The sequence below is a fragment of the Xyrauchen texanus genome, chromosome 50 (assembly GCF_025860055.1).
Source record: "Xyrauchen texanus isolate HMW12.3.18 chromosome 50, RBS_HiC_50CHRs, whole genome shotgun sequence".
Taxonomy (NCBI): domain Eukaryota; kingdom Metazoa; phylum Chordata; class Actinopteri; order Cypriniformes; family Catostomidae; genus Xyrauchen; species Xyrauchen texanus.
Genome location: NC_068325.1, coordinates 2,712,988 through 2,738,477, shown reverse-complemented (window position 1 = coordinate 2,738,477; position 25,490 = coordinate 2,712,988). Strand labels below are relative to the sequence as shown.

The window sequence follows — 25,490 nt, the reverse complement described above, 5'->3', positions numbered from 1 at the left end:
GACTTAAATATGTGTCTGTTATTAATCCACAACTATGATATTGCTTCAGAAGATATGGATTTAACAACTGGAGTTTTATGGATTACTTTTATGCTGACTTTGTGTGCTTTTTGGACCCTCAAAGTTCTGGCCACCATTCACTTGCATTGTATGGACCTACAGGGCTGAGATATTCTTATAAAAATCTTCCTTTGTGTTCAGCAGGAGAAAGAAAGTCATACACATCTGTGATGGCATGAGGGGTGAGTAAATGAAGAGAGATTTTCAGATTTTTATGCCCATTCGGCGATGTTTTATTATCTAGCCAAAGCCAGTCGTTACACACATTTGGCATTGTTCATTTTGTACCCTGGTCTGAAGTGAAAGAAAAGCATTTTATTGTTATTTTCTTCAAGATGTTATATTTAAGCATAATCTGCTTTTTTTCTGTTCAGGTTGTCATCCACTGGCCAAATACATCTCAACGTTTGACAGTAAGTTCAACAGCATCTTCATGGACGCAGGTTGGAGGGACGTGTTTTCGAGGTTAGAGGCGCCCCCTTCAGGTCAGAGTCTCACACTGACACTCATTCTGAAAATACAGACCCTTCACATTTACACTTTGAATGGAAATGATGCCCAATAAGTGATATGTACCTTGAATTTACTTTTCTTTAAGCATCACTTGTCTCATATTTCATCTCAAACATGCTCGTCACTAACACTTTTTGTCCACTTGGTTAAATAGTATACAAAGTTTTGAAAAAAGAAATAAATGCTGTATTGGGGCAAAATGTGTTGGGGTGGTGGAAATGACGCCACAATTGTGGGACAGTTGTAAGATGAAAAAAAAATTATAGAAATAATTTTCACACAATAAATATTGAAGCATTTTTTGTTAATTTCACTCTGTTTAGATTATAGTCATTTTAAACATGTAATAGTGGCAAATCAATATATAAAAGGCATTTGAAAAGTATCAAATGAATGATGAAGGGCTGGTAAAAAGTTTAGTAAATAAGTTTGAAGAGTTTGTGAGATGGAGTTGACATGGCAGAAAATACAAGCACAGTTACTCAAAACTCTCAGATTGAAGACTGACCTGATTTGACCATATAAGGAATCTGTATTTTTAAAGTGAATCTTTTCTTTCAGTCAAAGGAAGTGATAATAATGCTTCTTTAAACATGCTATTATATCTATGTTTTGTTAAATCTATATTCTTAACTTGATGATGTGTTGGGCTATGGTCTGAGCACAGGTAGTTTTAGGGGTTGGTGTAATCCGATTACAAAATAGTTACTGTACTCAAATTACTTTTTATGTCAAAAGTAGCATAACACATTACATTTTAAAGTCATGTAATCAAATGACATTGACTGAGTTCCAGTTCATTGAATTACTTTTAAGTACATTACTTTCATACTAATATGTTTGTAGAATACATTTAAAACATGAATTATGTGTGTGCATTTCTGTCACTAATAAGAATGTCTAAGTACTTATAAGAGAGAAACGTGTACTGCTGAGTGTGTGACGTGTACAGCAAGTAGGAAATATAGTCATTATTTGGAGTTCGTCGAGCAGAAAGTGTTTTAGAAAGTAACTGCCTCATTCTATAATTAAGGGTACATTTCATGTCGACTAAAAAGTACAAAAACAAAGTGCTTTCTCAATAAAACAATTATTGGTTAATATATAATAATAATAAGTTAATATATTTCTTCAGTGTAACTTATCTGCCAGTTGGAAAGCTTAAGCATTAACCATTTGTACTCATAATTTCAATGGTAAGCCTTGACTGGCCAACCACATGTTATTTTCTTGATCAGGTTAACCTCAAATTTGAATATAGTTTTTTATTAAAATCATACAAATATTGCCTCAATTAATATACTCCTTGACAATATGCTATTGTGGTTAAAATATTGACACCATTCATTTACCATTATGTGTTCAAAAATGTCCGCCACAGAGTAAAGTGACATCACATTATGCTGGTCACATGTTTTTGGGATGTTGTGTTAGAACTTTTGTGTACACAAGTAAAATAAAATGTCAAACTCAATCTAAAAAATACACATTTTCAGAAGTGTTTAGAATTTATAAATAAATAAAATATAGATTTAACAAGGCTTTAACCTTTTTTATTAATTATTTTGAACTTGAGACCCACTCACTTCAGAAACAGACAATGCAAAGACTGTCTGTTGTGAAACATCATGGCAATATGAAATATTTGTGTGATATTATAACATGCTTTCCTTTAATGCATAAAATGTGATATTTCTGAAGAAACTGTTTAGACAATATCTAATTACATTTAGTGGACATTAAATGTACGCTAAATTATAGAATGAGCCGACTTAAAAGTAAAGAAATGACTTGGATGTTTGTCCTCAATGTGTGTATGTTGTTTGCAAATGTTCACAGATAACATTGATGTGGCCGGACGCGTCTCACAGTATCTGGCTGGAGCAAATGTGTCTCACCAGTTCCCTATTTCAGAGGCCATGCTCACCTATAAACAGAAAAGGTATTGGTGACTGATTATGTACTTGTAATCGCATGTTTCAAGAATATAAATACTGTAAATGTACTGTATGTTTGTTCAACATCTGACTTTAAGTATTTTAAAAGACACATCTTACTTCCATGTTGTTATAGTTCGATTCTCATGATATATGTCAAGAACAGGACTGAGTCATACACGATATTATATTTTGTTTTGAGAGAATTAATTGTGACATCATTTTCATGACAACATAATTAGCATTTTTGGGTTAACGAGTCCTAATTGTCTTAACAATAGGCTTCATTTTCTTTATGCAAAATAGTTTTTTTTGTTCTTGTTGCCTGACATGTTTTCGTGAGATTCACCCAAGAAGTTATTACAAACATCGTCAATTAGTCCATGAAAAGAATCGAGCAAATCCCCTTATAATAGTTTTCTTTCATTTGAATGTTCTTTTATAATTTCACACGTTTGTTCATTCTTGTTTATTTTGTCATTGAAAAGAGGTTGTGTGGAGGACGGTGCAGTAACTGTTGTGCTTTTGGGGTTTTCTTCCTTATCTTTTGTTTTTGCCTTCAAGGAAAAGAAGTTTGTATTTTGATTTTTACATCAGGTACTTAACTGTATGTTTGGGTTGATGTCAGTTCACTCATGCTCTCAGTATGTGGTTAATCTCACACACCTGTCTGCGTCAATACTAGTTTTTGATTAGTGTGTGTGTGTGTGTGTGTGTTCATTCATAATCCAGTGTTTTGTGTCTTTAACCAATTTAGTTTGTTTTGGCCTAATTTGGTTTTAACAGGTTTGGAAATGAGATTTGAATGGGAACAAGGCTGGTAACTCAAATGTTGTTGGTGTAAACTTCGCAAATGTTCTCCATGATCTACTTGAGTGCATTTACATGAACGATTTTATGTTGATTATGCTTAATTATGCTCTTTAAAATGCCAAAAGTGAACTTGACTACGCCACGGGTCTAGATATTTCCCAGGTTATAATATTCTTCTGAATCATCTATTACTGCATGCCATATTCAACAGATGTACGCAAACATCTCTATTAAATGAAATTCAGTTTTCTCACTCATTACTGTACTTTTCATAGATGTAATAGCACAGTTTTCACTTCGCTGCGCAAATAGTGCAAACTTTTGTGAATAAAGTGCAATCCCTGAATAATAAGACAAATTTACAAAGAATGGAGGCGTGTCTGAGCTGAAAACTGCACAACGCAGTTTCAACGCATGTAGCGCCACGATGGGTGACTAGCGAAAAAGACGTAGGTTTTTGCATGGAAATACCATGGGCAAAAGTGGCGCAACTTTGATTGTCTACTATTGCCTCCCAGAATTGTGTGATGCAAACACAAGGCGTCTTCCGCTGAACGCTAGAAAACATGTTTTTTTGAGTGTTTTGCTTGCACTTTATTTATTGTAATTTATTACATTTAATGAAAGACTTCTATTTTCATTTCTACTTTGCGCTAATTTCCCCAGAAGTTACGATTTAATCATGGGATGGAAACGCTGCTTTTTTGGTAATTGTTTTTGCGATATTCTGAATTTTCGACTGCATTAAATTCATAACTTCGAGGTAATCATGACTAATAACAAAGTTGTACTTCAGCATGTAAAAGTGATGCTGAGATTATGACTCAATTCCTGTTTGCCATCTTTGCTGGCAAATGCATTACAGTTTTTCTAGAGAATGGTGTTGAATGCTCAAATAAGATGTTTTTTGGTCTAAAGATAAGCCAATTTTGTTAGCGGAATTAGTGAGAAAACAGGATGTGAATCCATTGAAAATGGTTGTAAGGCAGATGGTAGACCTTCTAGCCAAGTTATTCCAAAGTTATAATGATTTTTTCCATGTTAATGCATGCACCTTGGGTAGAGAAAGGAAACACAGGAAAGAGTGTCTCTCTGGACATCAGCAAGTGCACAGGTGTCTCATCTGAATACATTTGAATATCAACAATCTTTCTATCATGAAGACTCGCAGACTAGAGTGAGATTTAAGATTACATTTATTTGATGAATATAAAACAGAAAAGTAATGTCTCTCTTTAGCGTAGGCCCGAAGAAGTTGTACTCGGAACCGTCATATCCTGACGGAGATAGGAGGCAGGGGCGAGGTGTCTACCCTCGTGCAGGACGGGATTCAACTGGTGGTGGTGGGGTGGTGGAGGTTGCCGTGTTAGCACACTGAAACAGCAATGTGATAGATTGTGAGCAGACTTATAAAGCAACGGCTTACATGTGATTGGCTGGGAATTACCCAGCTAATGGTGCAATGATGAACAGCTGCATGTCTTCTGGCTAGAACTACGCTGCACTTACATCTCCAGCCCTTCTTCGCTGCTATTTTACTATACAAAATACGAAAGCAGCCCTGGACATATGAAATGTGAAACGTGAAATACTGTTCGCATATTACTTTTGCATTGGCAAGTTGAAACAGTATAAAAAAATGAATGCAAAAATATTAGCGATTGGTGACGTCAGACGATAATGAAAGCCGTTCGGATGCGGAGCAAGTTATCACACTATAATAAAAATGACAGTACGAAGACGGGCCTTTGTTTAAGACGCTCAGTTGCCAGTTAACAAGATATCTTGAAGCACAACTGTATATTCCACTTTGCTCTAAGAAAAATGACAAGAATTGTATAGTTACGAAGTACAAAACTTAAGGACAGTTTTGGAATATTTATATATACTTTACTCAAGTATAAATATTTCTATTGACTTTCACTTTTAATTCCGTACATTTTGAAGAGAAAACGTATAGTTTTACTCCAGTACATTTCACCAGACCCTTATGTTTATTTTGCAACTGAACACCGCGAAGAATAACACAGCTGCAAATTTACAGTCAAATTGGTTAAAAAACTGAACGATGGTTTTAGTAAATGGATTCATAAATCTGAATCAAAATCACGAGGGGAACCCCGAACCGTGTGTGTCAAAAAAAAAAAAAAAAAAAAAGAGAATGACTAAATTTGTTTGGCTATAAACGAATTAAAATGAATTGCCATAAACATTATGAATTATAAATGTTGTCTAATGCTGATGAAATCATGTGTGATAATATGTTTTCAAGTCTCCCACCTTTCCTGGACAACTGTTCATACGTTTAATATATAGCAGTTTTTAAGTCAATAAAATACAGTTGACTGTTTCAATACCAGTTAAGCTCAATCGACAGAATTTGTGGCATAATGTAGATTATTAATAAAAAATTATTTAGACTTTTCTTTATAAAGGCTACATTTAATGTTACAGTAACGCACTTACAGCGGAAGTAAATGGGGCCAATTTTTGTAAAGTTTAAAGGCAGAAATGTGAAGCTTGTATTTTTACAAAAGCACTTACATTCATTCTTCTGTTAAAACATGTGTATTATTTTAGCTGTATACACTGTAGTTGTTTAAACAGTAGTTTTTACAGTCATTTGAGGGTTTTCGGTTTTATGGCATTATATTGTCACGTTTAAACAGAAAAGCTTAGTAAGCAATTTTATCAATCTTAACTCATGTTAACATGCATGTTGTTCATGTCTTTTGGCTATACTTTTGAAACGGTGAGTATTTTCATGTTTACAGATTGGCCCTCATTCACTTCCATTGAAAGTGCCTCACTGTAACTACCACCACACACACACAAACACCAGTACACCGTGTTTATGGGTAAACACCATCACACACATACACTTAATACCAGGTGTTTACGGTTGGCGGTTCTTGGCCTGAATAAGCTGCAATGTGGACCAGACTTAATGTAGTCAAAGGTTTGGCTGTGCTTACACCAGGCTACTACACCTGCACCAGCTCTGCTTTTGGCTGCTACAGTCTTTCGGCTATATTCAGAATCTTGGAAGTTCCTCTTGTTTCCTGAGTCTTGGAAAGCAGTTTAATAATTCTGTCAGCTGTAGGGGATGCTTGTGAAGTCTTATGACAGATTTACAGTGTTCAGTGTCTGTGGCCTTACACCACCCCTGATTGGTGGAGGATGTAAGAAGCTATTCCAGCGTCCTCTCATAGCATGAGACTTCACACTCACTACGCTCTCACAGCACTCTGTCCACTAGAGGGCACCTTCATGTGTCACACTATTAGATCTGACACCTCCCATTTTCACCCCCCCCACACACACCCTGATGACCTCACACATCTCACAGACCATCCCGCCCTCACTGACAGCTTTAAGGAATATCCTGGGTTTAATACAGGTTGAGCTCAATCTACAGCATTTGAGGCATAATGTTGATTAGCACATAAAATGATTCCCCATTTAAAAACAAAAAACCAACAACTTTGTGGTCCAGTGAGGTACTTTCAATGAATGGAAGTGAATAGGGCCAGTCCAGATTTTACTGTGATAAAATTGATTACTAACCATATCAGGGTAAAGTTATATCCAATATTACAACTTGCATGACGATACAATGTCAGTAAACACTGTAATCAGTTTTATGACACTAAAGTCATGTTAACATGTATAATGCTTACATTTTGAATCAGTGTGTATTGTAACATTTATGAACTCGCCCCATTCACTTCAATTGTACAGTAAGTGCCTCACCTTAACCTCAATTTTGGCTTTTCTTAAATAAACGAGGTACAAGTCTTAAGTTATTTTCAATGATTATCAACATTATACTACAAATACTGTCAATTGAGCTTAACTTGTATTGGACCCAGAACATTCTTTTAACGTTCCACGCGTCATATGAACTTTACACTAACGTTTCCCTTCTGTTTGACCCTGACAGCCCTGATGAAGACTCGTGTCAGAAGTTTGTGCCGTTCATTGGGGTGAGAGATACTTTATTTAATACTTTATTTAACTTATTTGTTTTGGGGAAATATCAGTTCATCAACAGACTTTTTGTTCCCTATTCATTAATAATGTCCTGTAAATTTAAGAAATGCAACATTTATTTGGAACTTTCATGTAGCAAAGTTCTGTTGGCCATATGAAGGATTTTAGTTGGCAGATATTCATTCATGTGTCTTCTACAGTTGGTGAAAGTGGGAATTGTGGAGCACAACTTGTCCACATCAGGTAGGATTTACATTCACACACACACACACACACACGTTAAACACAATAAGGACAATAACAGCAGTAAATGAACACTTATGTGTGTGTGTCGTCTGGCAGTGGACTCTGATGATGCAGTAATGGTGGGCAGTGTGAACATGCTCTCTTCACCTCCAGCAATGACGGGAACACCGTACGGCAAAGACTTGACCTCCACTCCTCCATCATCTCCTTCTGTTTCTGCCGGTCTCTCTGGAGCAGGGTATTATTCTCACACACATTCACGACTGTCCTACTCTTGTGGAATTATGTTGTCAGGGCAGTATTTTTATCTCCTAAAAACTTTGCCCATCCAGTCATGGTGAGGTAGTAAAAGTAGGATAGAACTTATATTCCAGAAGAACTAATGATATGGGTAAAATGTGGTAATGTCTGTCAAACTGTTATTTAGCTAAGTAAACGTGTTTGTGTATAGTTCTCCAGGCACATGTGGTGAGGTGATGGGTCTCCAGGTAGATTACTGGACTCTCCAGTGCTCAGAGAAGAAGAAAGAGGGCGAGAAGAGAGACGTGGTCATTAAAAACACCCTGAAGAGTAACTTCCGCTCACTGCAGGTGTCCAGAATTTCCAGTGGAGGAGAAGCAACACCTCCAGGGATGGCCATGACCGTCGTCATGAAGGAGAAGAACAAGAAAGGTGACACACACACGTGTGTGTTGTAATTTTGAGTCACAAATTGCTGTGGGCAACACTGCACTGATGTTGTGAGTCACAGTACCTTTGAGGGTGCACATTGGGGCACACCTGCTGTTTGTTTTGTGTGATGTCATTGACATCAAAAGATAAATACAGTGCAGGTAGTAAGAAATATGGATATGACATCAGGATAGGGACATACATCATCTCTTATGGTTGGTTTGGATGCTGTCCTATTATTGCTGTCTTACCTTTGGTTTATTTCTTTGCAGTGATTTTCCTGAGTAAGAAGACAAAAGAGAAGGATGTGGACTCAAAGAGTCAGGTGATTGACAGCATCAGCCGACTTATCTGCACGGCTAAGCACCAGCACACCATGCTCAAGGGTAAATACCATTACACACAAACACCAGCACACCATGCTCAAGGGTAAACACAGTCACACACAGACACCAGCACACCATGCTCAAGGTTAAACACAGTCACACACAGACACCAGCACGCCATGTTTAAGGGTAAACACCAGCAGACACCAGCACACCATGCTCAAGGGTAAACACCATTACACAAAACACCAACACACAATGTTCAAGGGCACACACAAACACTAGCACACCATGTTTAAGGCTAAACATATTCAGTCAATCAATATCACACCATGCTCAAGGGTAAACACAGTCACACACAGTCACCAGCACGCCATGCTCAAGTGTAAACACAGTCACACACAGACACCAGCACGCCATGCTCAAGGGTAAACACCATTACACACAAACACCAGCACACCATGTTTAAGGGTAAACACCAGCACACACAGACACCAGCACACAATGTTCAAGGGCACACACAAATACTAGCACACCATGTTTAAGGCTAAACATATTCAGTCAATCAATATCACACCATGCTCAAGGATAAACACCATCACACACAGATACCAGTACACCATGTTTAAGGGTAAACACCAGCACATACAGACACCAGCACACCATGCTCAAGGGTAAACACAGTCACACACAGACACCAGCACGCCATGTTTAAGGGTAAACACCATCTCACACAGACACCATCACACCATGTTTAAGGGTAAACACCAGCATACACAGACACCAGCACACCATGCTCAAAGGTAGACACAGTCACACACAGACACCAGCACGCCATGTTTAAGGGTAAACACCAGCACACACAGACACCAGCACACCATGCTCAAGGGTAGACACAGTCACACACAGACACCATCACACCATGTTTAAGGGTAAACACCAGCACACACAGACACCAGCACACCATGCTCAAGGGTAGACACAGTCACACACAGACACCATCACACCATGTTTAAGGGTAAACACCAGCACACACAGACACCAGCACACCATGCTCAAAGGTAGACACAGTCACACACAGACACCATCACACCATGTTTAAGGGTAAACACCAGCACACACAGGCACCAATACACCATGCTCAAGGGTAGACACAGTCACACACAGACACAGTACACCATGTTTAATGGTAAACACCATCACACACAGACACCATCACACCATGTTTAAGGGTAAACACCAGCACACACAGACACCAGCACACCATGCTCAAGGGTAGACACAGTCACACACAGACACCATCAAACCATGTTTAAGGGTAAACACCAGCACACACAGACACCAGCACACCATGTTTAAGGGTAAACACCAGCACACACAGACACCAGCACACCATGTTTAAGGGTAAACACCAGCACACACAGACACCAGCACACCATGTTTAAGGGTAAACACCAGCACACACAGACACCATCACACCATGTTTAAGGGTAAACACCAGCACAAACAGACACCAGCACACCATGCTCAAAGGTAAACACCATCACACACAGACACCAGCACACAATGTTCAAGGGCACACACAAACACTAGCACACACAAACACTAGCACACCATGTTTAAGGCTAAACACATTCACAGACAAACAATATCACACCATGCTCAAGGATAAACACCAGCACACACAAACACCAGCAAACCATGCTAAAGGGTAAACACCATCACACACCCAAAGACCAGCACAACAGGCTCAAGGGTAAACACTCACATATACAAAATATAATGCACAGGAAGCCTAAATAAGGCACATTCATAGCAAATATGTCATTTGGTCAATGTAATTTACTGCTTCTCTGTGGTCATTTGGTTAATGCCCAAATTTAAAGACCCCATAAAATGGCTTGACAAGTGCACTTTTCTTTGCTGCATTCACATGTTTTCTATTGAAAAAGGAAGTTGGGGTGGGAAATATCAAGTATTTATGAGGTTAAGGCATATTTAATATCAGATGTAGATTATTTCGTTTTATTTCAAAGAGCAGTTGTTAATGTTGTATTTTTCTTCTGCAGTGTCCATTGATGGTGTAGAGTGGCACGACGTGAAATTTTTCCAGCTGGCTGCACAGTGGCCAACTCACGTCAAGCACTTTCCTGTAGGAATCTTTGGATACAGCAAGCCCCTGTGATCCTCCAATTCTGGAACGTTCTCTGGTTCAAACCTCACTGAAAGTGGACATCGGCCTGAGAAACGGATGGGGTGGGGTGGGGGGGAGGGACAGACAAATGGATTTTCCTGTGGAAATGGTCAATTTGGAAGCCTGTGTCAATGACAGAAATATTGTTAGTAATGTCACTAGTCGTTTTTGTCGCTCTGGCAGTGAAAGAAACAATGATGTGTTTGAAGCGCTGTCTTATTTTAAGATAAACAGTACATGTTGTAGGAATTGTACAGGCACGTACGGCAGCTTGCGTTTGTATTTTGTTGGGTTATAGTTATTATTTCTGTGAAATTTTCTGTGTCAATATTTGTTCTATGTACAATACTACAGGACAGGATTTATGAAGGGAGGTCATTTGTATTCAAACGGTTTGTTTGTTTGTTTGTGTTGAGGGGTTATTGTTAAGTGATGCTGTGTGAGTGATCTGTAAATATGTTCAAGTGGGGTGGGGGTTATTGCACAGATGGGAGGGGTTAAATGCAAATGGGAGTTGCTAAGTACAAGTGTGAGAAGTTAAGAAACATGGAAATGGAATTTCATTTGAATTATTGAATGAATTTATCTCTGCTAAGAGGGCACATCCTTTAACATCCTTTAACTTTTAGCAACAGGCACACTTTTTAGGTTAAGAAAGGTGACTTTTCTGTCACTATCTGGGTCAATTTCAAAATTGTTTTGGGAGGAAAATATATTTGACAACTGGACATCCTGTCCAACTTTTAGTCTCTTTAACAATATCGCCTTTGTAAAAAAGGAATAGCAGCTTTATCTGTGGTTGTATCTGTGTTTGTGTGTGTGTGTGTGTGTTTGTGTGTGTGTTTGTGTGTGTGTTTGTGTGTGTGTTTGTGTGTGTGTGTGTGTGTGTGTGTGTGTGTGTGTGTGTGTGTGTGTGTGTGTGTGTGTGTGTGTGTGTGTGTTTATGAATGAAAGAGTTCTTTTATTTGTGACAGTTTGAGGTCTTCAGTATTAATTTTGTATGGTTTGGGTTCAGCTAAATATGAAAATTCTGTCATCATGTACTCATCTTTGTGTCATTCCAAACCTGTATAATTTACTAAATGATGACAGAATTTTTATTTTGGGGTGAATTATTCATTTCATGCAAGTGAAAAATGTGATATGGTTACATTTCTGGGAAGAGTAAAAATTGTTTTATTTCTGAGTAGAACTGTTACTATTCATTATATGACATCACTTTTTTTATTTTGTGATATTGTTTTTTTTTTTCTTAGATTGAGGTGGGCTACATTTTGGGCCATTTTAGGTTGTTTTTTAAGCACTACTTTTTAGGGCAACGCGAGATGTTTTCCTCTCTCATTTAAAAACGTATATTTGACCTGTCTGTTCTAAATAGAAATGCAGACATTTGCACAAATCTTGTTTCTAAGTTTGACAGTATTGATTCTGATTGAAACATTTGAGGAAAGCTTGTCTTTGATGCTCTGTAATGTGTGTACATAAACGTATACTGCCATTTCATATCTTTATACTGGTTTTAATTGCCATACAAATACTAAAATGATTTTAACCATGGGTGCAATGTGATTTATTTATTTTTTTTACATTTACTGGCACTGTTTGTTTTTCTATCTTTCTTTTTAAAGGAGTTGATCTATTTTATAGACTTCACGTATTTTGTAAGTTTCAGGGGTTTCAGACATGTAAATGAGCATGAGAAAGTAAAAAAGTTGAGTGCATAGACAAAACCTTTTCTTTTTAGTATTAGATAAATACTTCTCTGAGAATTGTGCAAATAAATTACAAATAATAACAATACTTTAGTGTTTGCCGCATAAAAATTTCTGTGTTCTTCCAGAAGATGGAGGTAAAGTCAAGGTGATCTTTCAGCTCATGACACATGCGTTACTTATTGTATGTTGCTAATTGTATTCTTTTCATGAACATTTAATCATTTTCTATCTTTTAATTAATTAAAATAATAATAATAGCCTACAAGTGGGAGGCTATAAACGCATTTAGAAGAAACTGATAGCCTACTGTTAGTGTGTTTAAAATTACAAAGCAAACAAATATCTATTTTCACAAATGAAATTAAAAGGCCTATATAAAACTGGGCGTTCGTATTGAGAAAACCGTGAATGTTTTTCATGAAGTAAATTTATAATAAAATGACCACGTCAAACGCCTAGCTAATGAATATTGATTCGTCACGCTGATGACCTCAAGAGTCCATTCACATTAACTAATTAATATTGATAAGCTAAGTCTTCGTTCATTCGCCAACGGCCCACGCCCAGTTACGAAAGAACCGCCCATATTAAGCTTTCCAGCCCATCAAATAAGACTTACTGGGAGAACGCTGCGATATCATATTAATATGCATTAACAAGGATTCAATGAGTTCCTTACAAGTTAAAAAGAACTTCACATTTCAAAAACAGCTGCGTTATGTTCGGTTTTGTTCTGTTCGTGGCACTGCTTTTAGCGTTTTCTTGCTCATTAACATGTTCGGCGTGAACCGTTCACAACGTACCGCCTACATAATACCTTACAGCCAATCAGGTAGGCCTACCGGGAGTATGTCATGTTACATAATTAATATTAATGAGCCAAATCTTCACCATAGTAGGATTCATGAAGCTCAACCGCAGTAAAGGCGCAGTATTGGTCCAGGGCTGGGTGCTTTTGGCCTAATGTGGTGTTGTCCTGGATATTTGACGTGTTTTTTCTCAGAATTTGGGCTTGATTATATACGTTACCGTACGTCAGTGCTCTGGTCGGAGCTGTTATCGTAAGGTATGTTATAATATGTTAATGAGCATTAGATTGTGTCTTTGTAATAAAGCTCATGTCTAAACTGTACGTACATTGTGTTTATGAGCAGATGCCGTTTTATAGCCTTGTGTTTAATTGATTTATATTGCATTTATAAACAGTAGGTTTAAGTGTAAATGTAATGTGTGTGCAGATTTTGTAAACAGAGAGTGTGGGTATTTGTTTTGATCATATTTTGTCTGTTGCTGTCTTGGTGTGAATCATATTTAGTATGAGTTGTGTTAAAACTGGCTTGTGTTTCAGGGCAGTGTCATAAACTCAGTGTACCGTGAACTATGGACTGTGTCACAAAAGCAAAAACAGATATGGTGCAGAAACAAGATGTATAGTCAACATGGCAACAGGACAACACCCCATAGACACAAATACACCATACACAGAAGGTCATCTACAAAAAAAAAAAACCTCTGGACATTATTGCAAAATAAACCCAGAGATGGTGATCACGACCCCTATCTGAACATCATCCCACTTATTACATGCCTACTTACCTAATACATCAAAATAAATGTACATGAATTTTAGGGCTGACATTGAGGATGTACCACCGCTGCCGATATTTATCAGCCAAATATGAACAAAATTAGAACTATCGGCATATCGGTTATAAGCATGAAAACGCTGGTATGAAAAACCAATGGTTGATTTATAATTAATTAGTAACACACTTTGTAAAAACTCTGTGAGTTGAAATGCACAATCCAGAAATAATAATAACCACAGAATTTAGAAGGGTTGCCACTCCTAAGAAAAAGTAATAATATATTTTTATTCATGGTCGTTTTTACATGAATGGGGAAAATCCGGCGTTTAGGACGTGACATCTCTTCGTTACGGACGTGACGGTTGTGAAAGCGGCACTTACATCATGAGAGAAAACCATCTAAAATGCTTTGAGATCTGCAGACTTCAACCTCTGAGACATTATATTACATAACACTCATCAAGGCTGCATGATGACTTGAAATAAGATTGAGATTTCATTTTTCAATAGAGACAGAGTGCAACGCGTCATAATCTGAAGACCACGCCCACCGGGGGGGGGGACGACAATCCAACCGTCTCCATTGACTTTGCATTGCGAGAGGCTGCCTCCTTGTCATTTATGGCATATAACAAAAGACAGAAAAATGCCTAAAAGCTGCTGTGTGACAAGGTGTACAGCAAACAAGCTAAAAACCCAGAAATACATTTTAAGAAGCTTCCTAACCGTAAAAGCCAGCCTTTAAGGAGACAAAATTTGATACAGGCAATAAGACATCAAGCATCAGCAGGAAGAGTGGGTAAATTGTGGGATCCTGACACTCAGTATGTCTACATGTGCAGTAAACATTTTGTTACTGGTAAGTCAAATATCCAAATGTCAGTTTTATATATTATATTTATGTAAGCTAAGCTGTAGCGTTCCAGTGGGCGTAGTTCTCAGAGTAGTTCGAGCAGACTAGTTGCGCTCAGCCTCAATTGATCCACTTTTATTTTCTGAAACAAACCGTTTTTTGGGTCGACAGCTTATAAAAATGTATTTCTGAGTTATTTAGCTTGTTTGCTGTACACCTTGTCACACAGCAGCTTTTAGACATTGTTTTGTTTTTTGTTATAAGTCATAAATGACAAGGAGTCAGCCTCTCGCAATGCAAAGCCCCCGGTGTGGGCGTGGCCTAAATAAGCTCTGTCTCTATGGTATGTTGACATTTTCGTGGAATTGCCTGGAAACCAAAACGCTTTGAAACCTTCAGACTTCGACTTCTGAAACATTGGTTTTATATTTCCATTAATGCTGCCTGATTGATTGAATTCAGATTGAAATCACAATATGGTCCTTGTGTGATTACTAAACCTTAAAAGGCTGCTTGTTATCATATTTATTTATTTATTATTTTTAGTTTGATCTTTTTGTATTTTTTTATTTAGTAATTAATTTAACTGTGGCTCTCTTTAACATTTTGGCCTGTCATGTGTTCAACAGATCCAATCAATGTCCTGATTCCCCGTTACCCTCTGCCCCTGCCCTGAATTAATTACTTTACATTTTACCCTACGGGGTAGTTTGTGTTTGTTTTTTTCCCCCCTTGTGGGAGTTTTGGTTCATTTTTTATTTATTTTGTATTAATAAATTAATTAAATCAACTCTGCGACGGAAACTGGGCTTGATGCGAGAGACATAAATCCAGTACAAACTATAAAGAGTGTTAGAAATAGATTGTCGTGGACAACGATAAATTATTCGGTGTTGCTCTAATTATATAAATATATATGACTGCAGAATACCTCAATTGACCAATCTCATTTCTGTGAGTGCTGTGTAATGAAAATCAAATATTTTTTTAAATGGGCCATAATGTCTGAGAAATATCTTGGTTTATTTGTTCCATTTGAAGAATTTAATATAAAGTTTAGGACAAAAAGTGAAAAATAAACCTGCATTAGAGTCTCTCAGATCTGTTTGTGATCTAACATTCCTATCAACATGCTGCATTTAGCCTATTATTGATGAGGAGGACCAGAGATCCAGCCACTCCTCACTTCATCAAACAGCACATGGCAAAGTCAAGTCCCATCATTAAACAACAGGCTCACTGCCATTTTGTGACAGAAACCAGAACACAGTCTGTATTTTGCTTAATATGCAAAGCAGTGGCGGTTGGTGCTTTTCAAAAGTGGGGAAGCACAGACCTAGGGTGTTTGGTGTTTGCAATGTTGCTCTCAAACTACTACTCAAACAGTGAAATTGCTTAATGAAAATAATGAACTAAGCCAAAACTGTTTTAGCAACAAAATAAGCAAATATATATGATTATGAAAGCTGAAAATAAGTGTGTTGGGTCAGATTGCAAATAAGTGTCGTGGAAATTTCACTCGAAACCAGTGGTTTTACTCATTGTAAATTGGTCTTCCTGATCTTTCTACTTATGTATTAAGATTGAGGATTGAGCTTGTGTATTAAAATCAGGGTTGAGCACCGAAGGTATGGAGCTGTTTTTGTTTCTGTTAGTGTTCTTTTTGTTCTCATTATTCTTCCTCTGACTGGGAGACTGAGTTAGTCCATATATACATATGGTAAAAAGTTGTGAAATTTGGTACACTTGTAGGGGACAGTCTGAACATTCCTTGTGGTAAATTTGGAGCCTCTAGCTAAAACCCACCAACCCACCAGTTGCGCAACCAACTGTTCAAAGTTTCAATCACTTTTGTGCTTATTACTTTTGAACCATATGGCCTTGGCTCATGGCAGTTTGAAATGTTACATTGGTTCGGAATTTCACTAGATTTTCAAACTTCCTGTCCACCATTTTGAATGTGATTGAAAACCTACTCTTAAGAACTCCTAGGCCATACATCGAATTCATAAACTTTTTGTGTGTATCATCTAGTGACACTCAAGAGAAAAACTTTTCAAAAGCTTTTCGATTGACCAGACGGTTATCGCATAGCTCATCAACAAATAGGTTGGCAAGACGGCAAAAAGGATCTGAGGCTGTATCTCGGTAACGCTTTGGTGTATTGACATTAAACTTTGTGGCATGGTCACCACACCCTGACCACACTTTATACATTTGGCGACAGCGCCACCTATTGGTCAAAAGTTGTAGTTCATTGAATTGTTATCTAACAATTCTAGGACTTATGTTGGCAGCTGTTGGCAGTTTTATTTGCCTTTGTGTCAGTTTTCAGCATCCAGTCAGCACCAAAATGATTTTAGTTCAACAGGTACTAAAGCATCAGTTGAGATCCTCATTTATTCTTTCAAATAGTCACATGACACTGGGTGGTGTAACCCAGTTGAATCTACAGTGTTGATTTTGGCCATGTGGGCATAATGTTAGACAAAAGGGTCTTTGTAAGCTTTGATGAGAAAGTTGTTGATTTGTGAGTAAAATAAAATCTGTGGTTAAATGGTCTGCACTTATATAGCACCTTTTAACCTTAGCTGTTCTACAAAGCACTTTACAGTGTGTCTCATTCACACACACACACACATGTTGTGTTTCCATGTTTTATGGGGACTTTCCATAGACATAATGGTTTTTATACTGTACAAACTTTATATTCTATCCCCTAAACCTAACCCTACCCCTAAACCTAACCCTCACAGAAAACTTTCTGCATTTTTACATTTTCAAAAACATCATTTAGTATGATTTATAAGCTGTACTCCTCATGGGGACCGACAAAATGTCCCCACAAGGTCAAACATTTCGGGTTTTACTATCCTTATGGGGACATTTGGTCCCCACAAAGTGATAAATACACGCTCACACACACACACACACACACACACACACACACACACACACACACACACACACCTGTAACAGCAAGCTGCCATGCAAGCAAGCCTGCCATTGGGAGCAACTTGGGGTTCAGTGTCTTGCCCAAGGACACTTCAGCATGTGGAGACATGTGGGTCAGGATTCAAACTGCCAACTCTGCGATTAGAGGACAACCCGCTCTACCACCTGAGCCACAGCCGTTAACATTACTTGAAGATACTTGGCCATTTGGTTCTTGAACAAAATTACACATAGTCATACCTCAAAAGGGAATTATACATCATTTGTTAAGTTCATAAACAGTATGACTAGCATGTTAGAAATCTCTGAGACACATGTTCTGGTCCCATTGAAACCAGTAAGTAATCGCATTCACATAAACAATGGTGAGTGGGATTTGTATTTTTATCCACTAATGGTTAGGTTTAAAGTTAGGGTTTGGGTGTAGGGTTAATGAAATATGCATTCCTGTTGACTGTATTACATAATTTGCAACTAAAATTGCAACTCACTTTTGGCGCCACCCTGTGCACATTTCACCTCAACAACACTTCCAGCTTCGGCCACTGGGGGCAACAAATTTCAGTAAACATAGACCTATTTTAGCAGCAGAACTTTTGGCATTCTGATGCTTAATTGACAGTGTAATCAGTCTAGATGGAGACTAGCTGACAATAACCATCACTAGCCTTCATTAAAAATTAAAACCCTGCAATGTTTATGGTGCTGAATAGAAAGGACATTTCTATTTATCCAGTATCTTCCTCCAGTTTCTGTAGATGTGGTCTTGGTCAGCTGCCGATTAGCTCTAGGGTCACATCCTGCTCTTTTATGATACCTGTCTCTCTATACACATCGCCACATTTATACTGATATGACACTAGAGTTTCTGTCTTTATATAATACACTAGGATTTAGGTTGGCAGCACACAGTATATTCCATCTGCTGGTTTCAATGTTTTATTTCAGCTAATAATACACCTTAATTGCATGACAAGATGATCATACCTGCATGTTATGTTAAAGGTGAAGTGTGTAATTTCCACTCCACTAACATCGGCAACTAAAATGGCAAAAGTGTTGACTTTTTCTTGATCACTCACGTTTTCCATTGGTTTATTTTAAACTGAATATGCTTAATAAGCCGACAATGCGTAAGGTCATGTGAACAGCAGAATTTGTATTTCTTACTTTGATCCTTATTCATAGCTGTGACCCATCTTAGTTATTCTTATGTGGTTAATCATTAAAAGAGGACTAGCAGAGCAAGGTCTAACTTTAGGTAAATTATTTTTATTGACTTTCATAACAGTGGATATGAACCAGTAACAAGCATTGTCAGGTCAACCAATGGCATGAACGTGGTCATCAGACTGCTAAATTAAAAAGTTTTGATTATAGAGCATTATTCATTATTATACTATAACGATGGGTTATTATAAGACCAAATAGATTATTATCCCTCATGATTGGTCAGTGTTGGACTGAACTGATAATTACAGGTATTTTGTAGTTGTTGGCCTACAGTGTGAATGGGCTGATCTTACAGTAAATTATTTTGACTGTTGTTTTTGACTATCTATGAGAGGCTAGTGTATAAAATGGGTATAATGGGGTATAAAAGCATTACTGTAAGACCTACGGCATTGGGGGAAGTCTTATTGACAAGCGTTACATACTGATTATTTACACCTGATTTAAGAACTTAAAGTGGCTATTTTGGGGTAAAGCTCCAAGTATGTGTTTGACAGGAAGAACTGACAAGTTTCAGGTGCACTCACTTGGAATTTGGTCCAGATTTATGGTGGAAGAACTGAGAATTGGTGAACTTGTCAAGATTTTGATGGCCTCAAAGACTTAAATTCTCAATTCAGAGTTCAAATATCCTCAGCTTCACTTCTTCTCTCTAAAGGCTTCTTGAGCTCCAGCAGAGCATGTCCACCATGGTGTACCCTCATGAGGAGAGACTAGAGAAGCTGACACAGGAAGAGATCATCTCCAGCACTAAATTAGTCATCCAGGGTCTGGAAGCTCTGAAGAGTGAGCACAACTCAATACTGCATAGTCTGATGGAGACCATCCAGTGCTTGAAGAAGGATGAGGAAGCCAGCTCGGTTCATGAAAAGTCCAACCTCCTCCGCAAGTCTGTGGAAATGATCGAGCTGGGGCTGGGCGAGGCGCAGGTGAGTTAAAAGTAGATATAGACAGATTATCGGTTTGACCAATATTTTTACAGATATTCACACTATTCTACTTAATCCTTTGTATTATCTACATGTCTACTGATAAATGGCACCATTTGGTTTGGTCTGTGAAGAATAGCACCAACAACACTATTACAACATGTGTATTTCACAGGAAACATATCAGTCTGGCCGATATTTTTTACCAATATTCACACTTTTCTTCTCTCTAATACACTCACTTCTCTTTAATATAAGATCTACAGATAAATGGGGTCTGTAAAAAGAATATCACCCAATAACACCACTGTGCGTTCAACAGGAAACAGTGGTGTTCACGTATTAAACTTAATGTATTGTTTGCATAAATTACTCAACTATTTAGAGCAATTGATAAACATATTTTAATACACATTAAAACTAACAGAGCAATGATTTGAAACCCCAGCAAAGCCACAATGTTTACGGTTACATTGTGTCAGTGAAAAACAATGATGAAGATGATGTGGAACCCAAGTGCATTTTAATCAGACTTAACAAAAATGCAAAACAGATATCCAAAAACAATGAGTCTAGAAACAAGGTGAACAAAATACAGCGTGCACCAAACACCAACGTTAACATCAGAAAAAGATTGAATCAAACATAAGGCATTAAATACACAATGTAAACCAGATAATAAGATAACCAATGACAAAAAAGAACTAACAAACATTGAAAAAAAATGGCACACATCATCTTTAATAATGATAATGAGTTTAATATGTGTCGATTCAGGTGATGATGGCTCTCTCAAACCACTTGAATGCGGTGGAGTCGGAGAAACAAAAGTTGCGTGCTCAAGTGCGGCGGCTGTGTCAGGAGAACCAGTGGCTGCGAGACGAGTTGGCAAACACACAGCAGAAACTGCAGAATAGCGAGCAGAACGTCGCACAGCTGGAAGAGGAGAAGAAACATCTGGAGTTTATGAACCAGCTCAAGAAATATGACGATGGCATCTCGCCTGTTGTGAGTCTCATATAAATGTCAGGATTAGACGGTATAGCAGTACAAAAAGGTACTGAGGTACTAGCGATTTTTTATGGAATGACTCCATCATTTAGCACATTTCAGTACCTGACAACAATGTGCTGCCATTCAACACAGTGCAGCAGTGGGGTCTGGGTAGCTCAGCAAGTAAAGACGCTGACTACCACCTTTGGAGTCGCAAGTTCGAATCCAGTTAGGCTTCTTAAGCAACCAGTTGGCCCAGTTGGCCCAGTTGATAGGGAGGGTAGAGTCATGTTCGGTTAACCTCCTCGTGGTTGCTATAATGTGGTTCTCGCTCATGGGTGGGGCGTGTTGCGAGTTGCCGCAGAGAATAGCGTGAAGCCTCCACATGTGCTAGGTCTCCATGGTAACGCGCTCAACAAGCCACGTGATAAAATGTGTGGATTGACGGTCTCACACGCGGGGGCAACTGAGTTTCGTCCTCTGCTGCCCGGATTGAGTCACTACGCCACCACGAGGACCTAGAGTGCATTGGGAATTGGGCATTCCAAATTGGGGAGAAAAGGGGAGAGAAAAAAACAGTGCAGCAGTGTGATGTCGGACATAAAAAGAAAAGGAACTTGTAGGGGTGCAAAAATGGCCATCACAAAAACATCCATCACAATCTGAGAACTCTGGATGCTGTGGACACTGTTGTTTTGGTGTCAAATTTCAACTGCTTTAATCACAGTTGCACAATTAGAATTAGAAAAAGTTATAGTATCCACTAGCTTCTGAAATTGATGAAATTAGTCATGTGCCCTCACAATTTCCTGTTGTCTATGTGTACTTGTTTTTTTACATTTGAATATTGCCCTCACAATTGTGTGCAGTACAATTAGTCATAATGGGCCTCACTAAAACGTATTGGTTCATACCTTCTAAACATTCAATTCATAAAACTTCATTTTATAACTTCAGGCACATCTCTAGATAATACAAATCGAATTTCGTGCAAACCAGACAAATGGCCAAGGGAGAGTTAAAAAGTGGTAGAATATTTTTCTGTTGGAAATCGAAATCAACTTCATTTTGTTATTAGTAAATTGTAAATTAGCTTATTATAGTGCCACCTCGTGACCAATTCCCACATAATTTGGTATACAGCCTAATTTTGGCAACCTGAAAATGAATGCCAAATGTCATATTGATTGGCTGTTCACAACTTAAGTTATTAGCTGCTGAAATATTATTAGCTGCTGACAGACCTTTTCGTTGATTTGTCAAATCACAATTTTAAGCATATGTTAGCACTTGAACCAAAGAAGATGCACGTCCAATTCCAACTTTCTTTAAATGGTTCCCGAGTTATGATGTTTTGTTGTTGTTGTTGTTATATTGCCCCCTATGGACATAATAGGGCACAATTTGACTTTGATCCTCTAAATGTCTTTATGTCCAAATTTAACAAGAGTTTTTTAATTCTGGTCTATGAACCATTTACAGTAGAAAAATGTTTTTTGTAAGGGTCATAGAGAGGGTGAAAAATATTTATTAAAAATAAATTACGATGACCAAACCTTGACTAGCATCATAAGTGGACCTCTGGGCAAAAAATAAATGCTTGTTAGATAAGGCTCTGGCTTAGACTTTCTCTGCAGCGATAGCCTGACCTTTTCTTGGATACAAGCTATCTCTATCTCTCTCTCTCTGTCCCTTGTACAGGCAAGATTTATTGATTTGCTTTGCAGATGGATGATTGGGATTGGGTGGATGGAGATGTTATAGAGGAGACGTGGCACATTGTTACTGAGTGATGAATCACTCTTATATTCCCTGTTAGACAGAATTTCCTCTCCTTTGCCTGAGACCAATATTTTTTTCATTTTATTCTTCTGCGGTGGGCAGATTTTATGACAATGAATCAGTTAAAATGGTAGTTCCCTCCAGCTTAGAATTAATATTTCATGAAGGGATGTTTTCATGTAGTTGCTTCCTGAATTAATGGAGCCATTAACATTTAAAGACATTACAGACAGTCATGCCTGGACAGAGGTGCTTCTGAGTGAAATTAGCTTGGTTTACAACAGCTGTAAAATATGAATTATTATTCAAAACTATACAGAATTTCATTGTTTGTAAAATGTTCTTTGGTTTTGGTTTAGGAAGAGAAAAATGGAGAGACTCCAAAAGATTCTCTTGATGATCTGTTTCCCAATGATGAAGACTACCAGGGTAAGAAAGTGCCATATATATACAGTATATATAATGTACACACACACACACACACACACACACACACACACACACACACACACACACGTACATGAGCCAAAACATTATGACCACCTGCCTAATATAATGTTGGTCCTCCGCGTGCCACCAAAACAGCACCGACCTGCCGAGGCATGGACTCTACAAGATGTCCTGTGGTATCTAACTCCAAGACATTAAAAGCAGATCCTTCAAGTCTTGTAAGTTGCAAATTGGAGCTGCCATGGATCGGACTTGTTGGTCCAGCATATCCCACAGATGCTCAATTGGATTGAGATCTGGGGAATTTGGAGGACAGGGCATCACCTTGATCTCTTCAACATGTTCCTCAAACTATTCCTGAACAATGTGTGCAGTGTGGCAGGAGCATTATCCTGCTGAAAGAGGCCACTGTTATTAGGGAATACATTACCATGAAGGGCTGTACCTGGTCTGCAACAATGTTTAGGTAGGTGGCACATGTCAAATTGACATCCACACGAATGGCCGGGCCCAGGGTTTCCAAGTAGAACATTGCCCAGAGCATCAAACTCCATCCACTGGCTTGTTGTCTTCCCAAAGTGCATCCTGGTGCCATCACGTCCCCAGATAAATGGCACACATGTACACAGCCGTCCATGTGATGTAAAAGGAAATGGGACTTATCAGACCAGGCGACCTTCTTTCTCTGCTTCAAAGTCCAGTTCCGACTCTCACGTGCCCATTGTAGGCACTTTCGACAGTGGACAGGGTTTGTCATGAGCACTCTGACTGGTCTGCGGCTATTCAGCCCATACGCAGCAGGGTATGTCTGTAGAGATTCCAGAGAAGGGTGCATAAACTCACTGCATTTACAAACTGACATCACACGTAAATAACCCATCAGAAAATGGATAGCTGTGCTGATTAATAATAAAGAAATATTAAACAAAAATATATGCTGTAGCATATCTGGGATTATTGGAAGAAATTGATTGGAATACCTGGAATACCTACCTAAATACAACACAACTTGTGACATTAGTGAGCCTGTAATCCCATATTACACTCTTAAATTAAAAATATGGTAAATCCGTTCTCATGTCTACATTAAAATTTCAATGATGACATTCACATTGATATGTCCCCCCTTCTGGTTTTCAACAAATCACACCCTGGTTGTGACACATTCCTCCCATAACCATCATTAAAATTCTGTGCCACTGTAGACCTTCTGTCGGTTCGGACCAGAAGGGATAGCCTTCATTGCCCTCATGCATCTATGAGCCTGGGGCACCCAACCACCACTGTCAATAGATACTCACCACTGCTGACTGGGAGCATCCCACAAGACTTGCCGTTCACTCAGATCTTTACTCCTGCAAATTTCTACTGCATTCAAGACATTGACTATGAGAACTGATTGTTCACTTACCATCTAATCTACCCAGACCTTGACATGTGGCCTTGTTAGGAGATGATCAATGTTATTAATTTCACCTGTGACTGGTCATAATGTTTTCGCTCATTTGTGAGTATTTTTACATGGATTAGCCACAACATCAAAACCACCTACCTAATATTGTATAGGTTCCCCTCATACCGCCATAATAGCGCCAACCTGCACCTCAGATTATAGCATTCTGCTCATTACAATGTGTTTGACAACCACTCATTACAAGAGTGGTTATCTGAGTTACCGTAGACTTTGTAAGTTCAAACCAGTCTGGCCATTCTCTGTTGACCTCTCTCATCAACAAGGCATTTTCATTACAGAACTGCCACTCACAGGATGTTTTTTGTTTTTGGCACCATTCTGCGTAAGTTCTAGAGACTGTTGTGTGTGAAAATCCAAGGAGATCAACAGTTACAGAAATACTCAAACCAGCCCATCTGACACTAACAATTATGCCATGGTCCAAATCACTGAGATTAAATTTTTTCCCCATTCTGATGGTTGATGTGAACATTAACTGAAGCTCCTGACCCGTATCTGCATGATTTTATGCACTGCACTGCTGCCACATGATTGACTGATTAGATAATCCCATGAATAATATTTGTGTGTGTGTACACTTAATTCAACTAAGATTATTTATTTCCATAAGAGCAAAATCTGTACATTATTCCAAACCTTTGGCCACCAGTGTAGATAAAGCAAAATAAAAAATAAAAAATTCAGTGGTGGCCAATATATTAAAAAAAAAATATCTTTCATTCAAAAAAACATCACAAAAATCGAACCTTTAATTGAAGTAAAA

At 38.2% G+C, this 25,490-nt stretch overlaps 2 protein-coding genes across 7 annotated transcripts in view; both read left to right on the top strand.

Annotated features, from left to right (window-relative positions):
• The window catches only part of LOC127641371 (phosphofurin acidic cluster sorting protein 2-like), a 90,954-nt gene extending 78,377 nt beyond the window's left edge, over positions 1-12,577 (top strand). For 2 of the 4 annotated variants that reach the window (XM_052124345.1, XM_052124344.1), the window contains exons 17-25: positions 435-545; positions 2,413-2,515; positions 3,075-3,107; positions 7,267-7,309; positions 7,517-7,559; positions 7,659-7,800; positions 8,014-8,234; positions 8,507-8,620; positions 10,630-12,577. In XM_052124345.1, coding sequence (XP_051980305.1) covers positions 435-545; positions 2,413-2,515; positions 3,075-3,107; positions 7,267-7,309; positions 7,517-7,559; positions 7,659-7,800; positions 8,014-8,234; positions 8,507-8,620; positions 10,630-10,745 — 926 coding nt within the window. In that variant the 3' untranslated portion in view covers positions 10,746-12,577. The remainder of the gene's footprint in view (positions 1-434; positions 546-2,412; positions 2,516-3,074; positions 3,108-7,266; positions 7,310-7,516; positions 7,560-7,658; positions 7,801-8,013; positions 8,235-8,506; positions 8,621-10,629) is intronic. The other 2 variants (XM_052124347.1, XM_052124346.1) reach the window with 1 other exon arrangement.
• Positions 12,578-13,385: 808 nt separating this feature from the next.
• LOC127640887 (kinesin light chain 1-like) overlaps positions 13,386-25,490 on the top strand; it is a 41,544-nt gene continuing 29,439 nt past the window's right edge. For all 3 annotated transcript variants that reach the window (XM_052123582.1, XM_052123583.1, XM_052123585.1), the window contains exons 1-4: positions 13,386-13,535; positions 19,758-20,028; positions 20,806-21,036; positions 23,163-23,232. In XM_052123582.1, the coding sequence (XP_051979542.1) occupies positions 19,780-20,028; positions 20,806-21,036; positions 23,163-23,232 (550 nt within the window). In that variant the 5' untranslated portion in view covers positions 13,386-13,535; positions 19,758-19,779. The remainder of the gene's footprint in view (positions 13,536-19,757; positions 20,029-20,805; positions 21,037-23,162; positions 23,233-25,490) is intronic.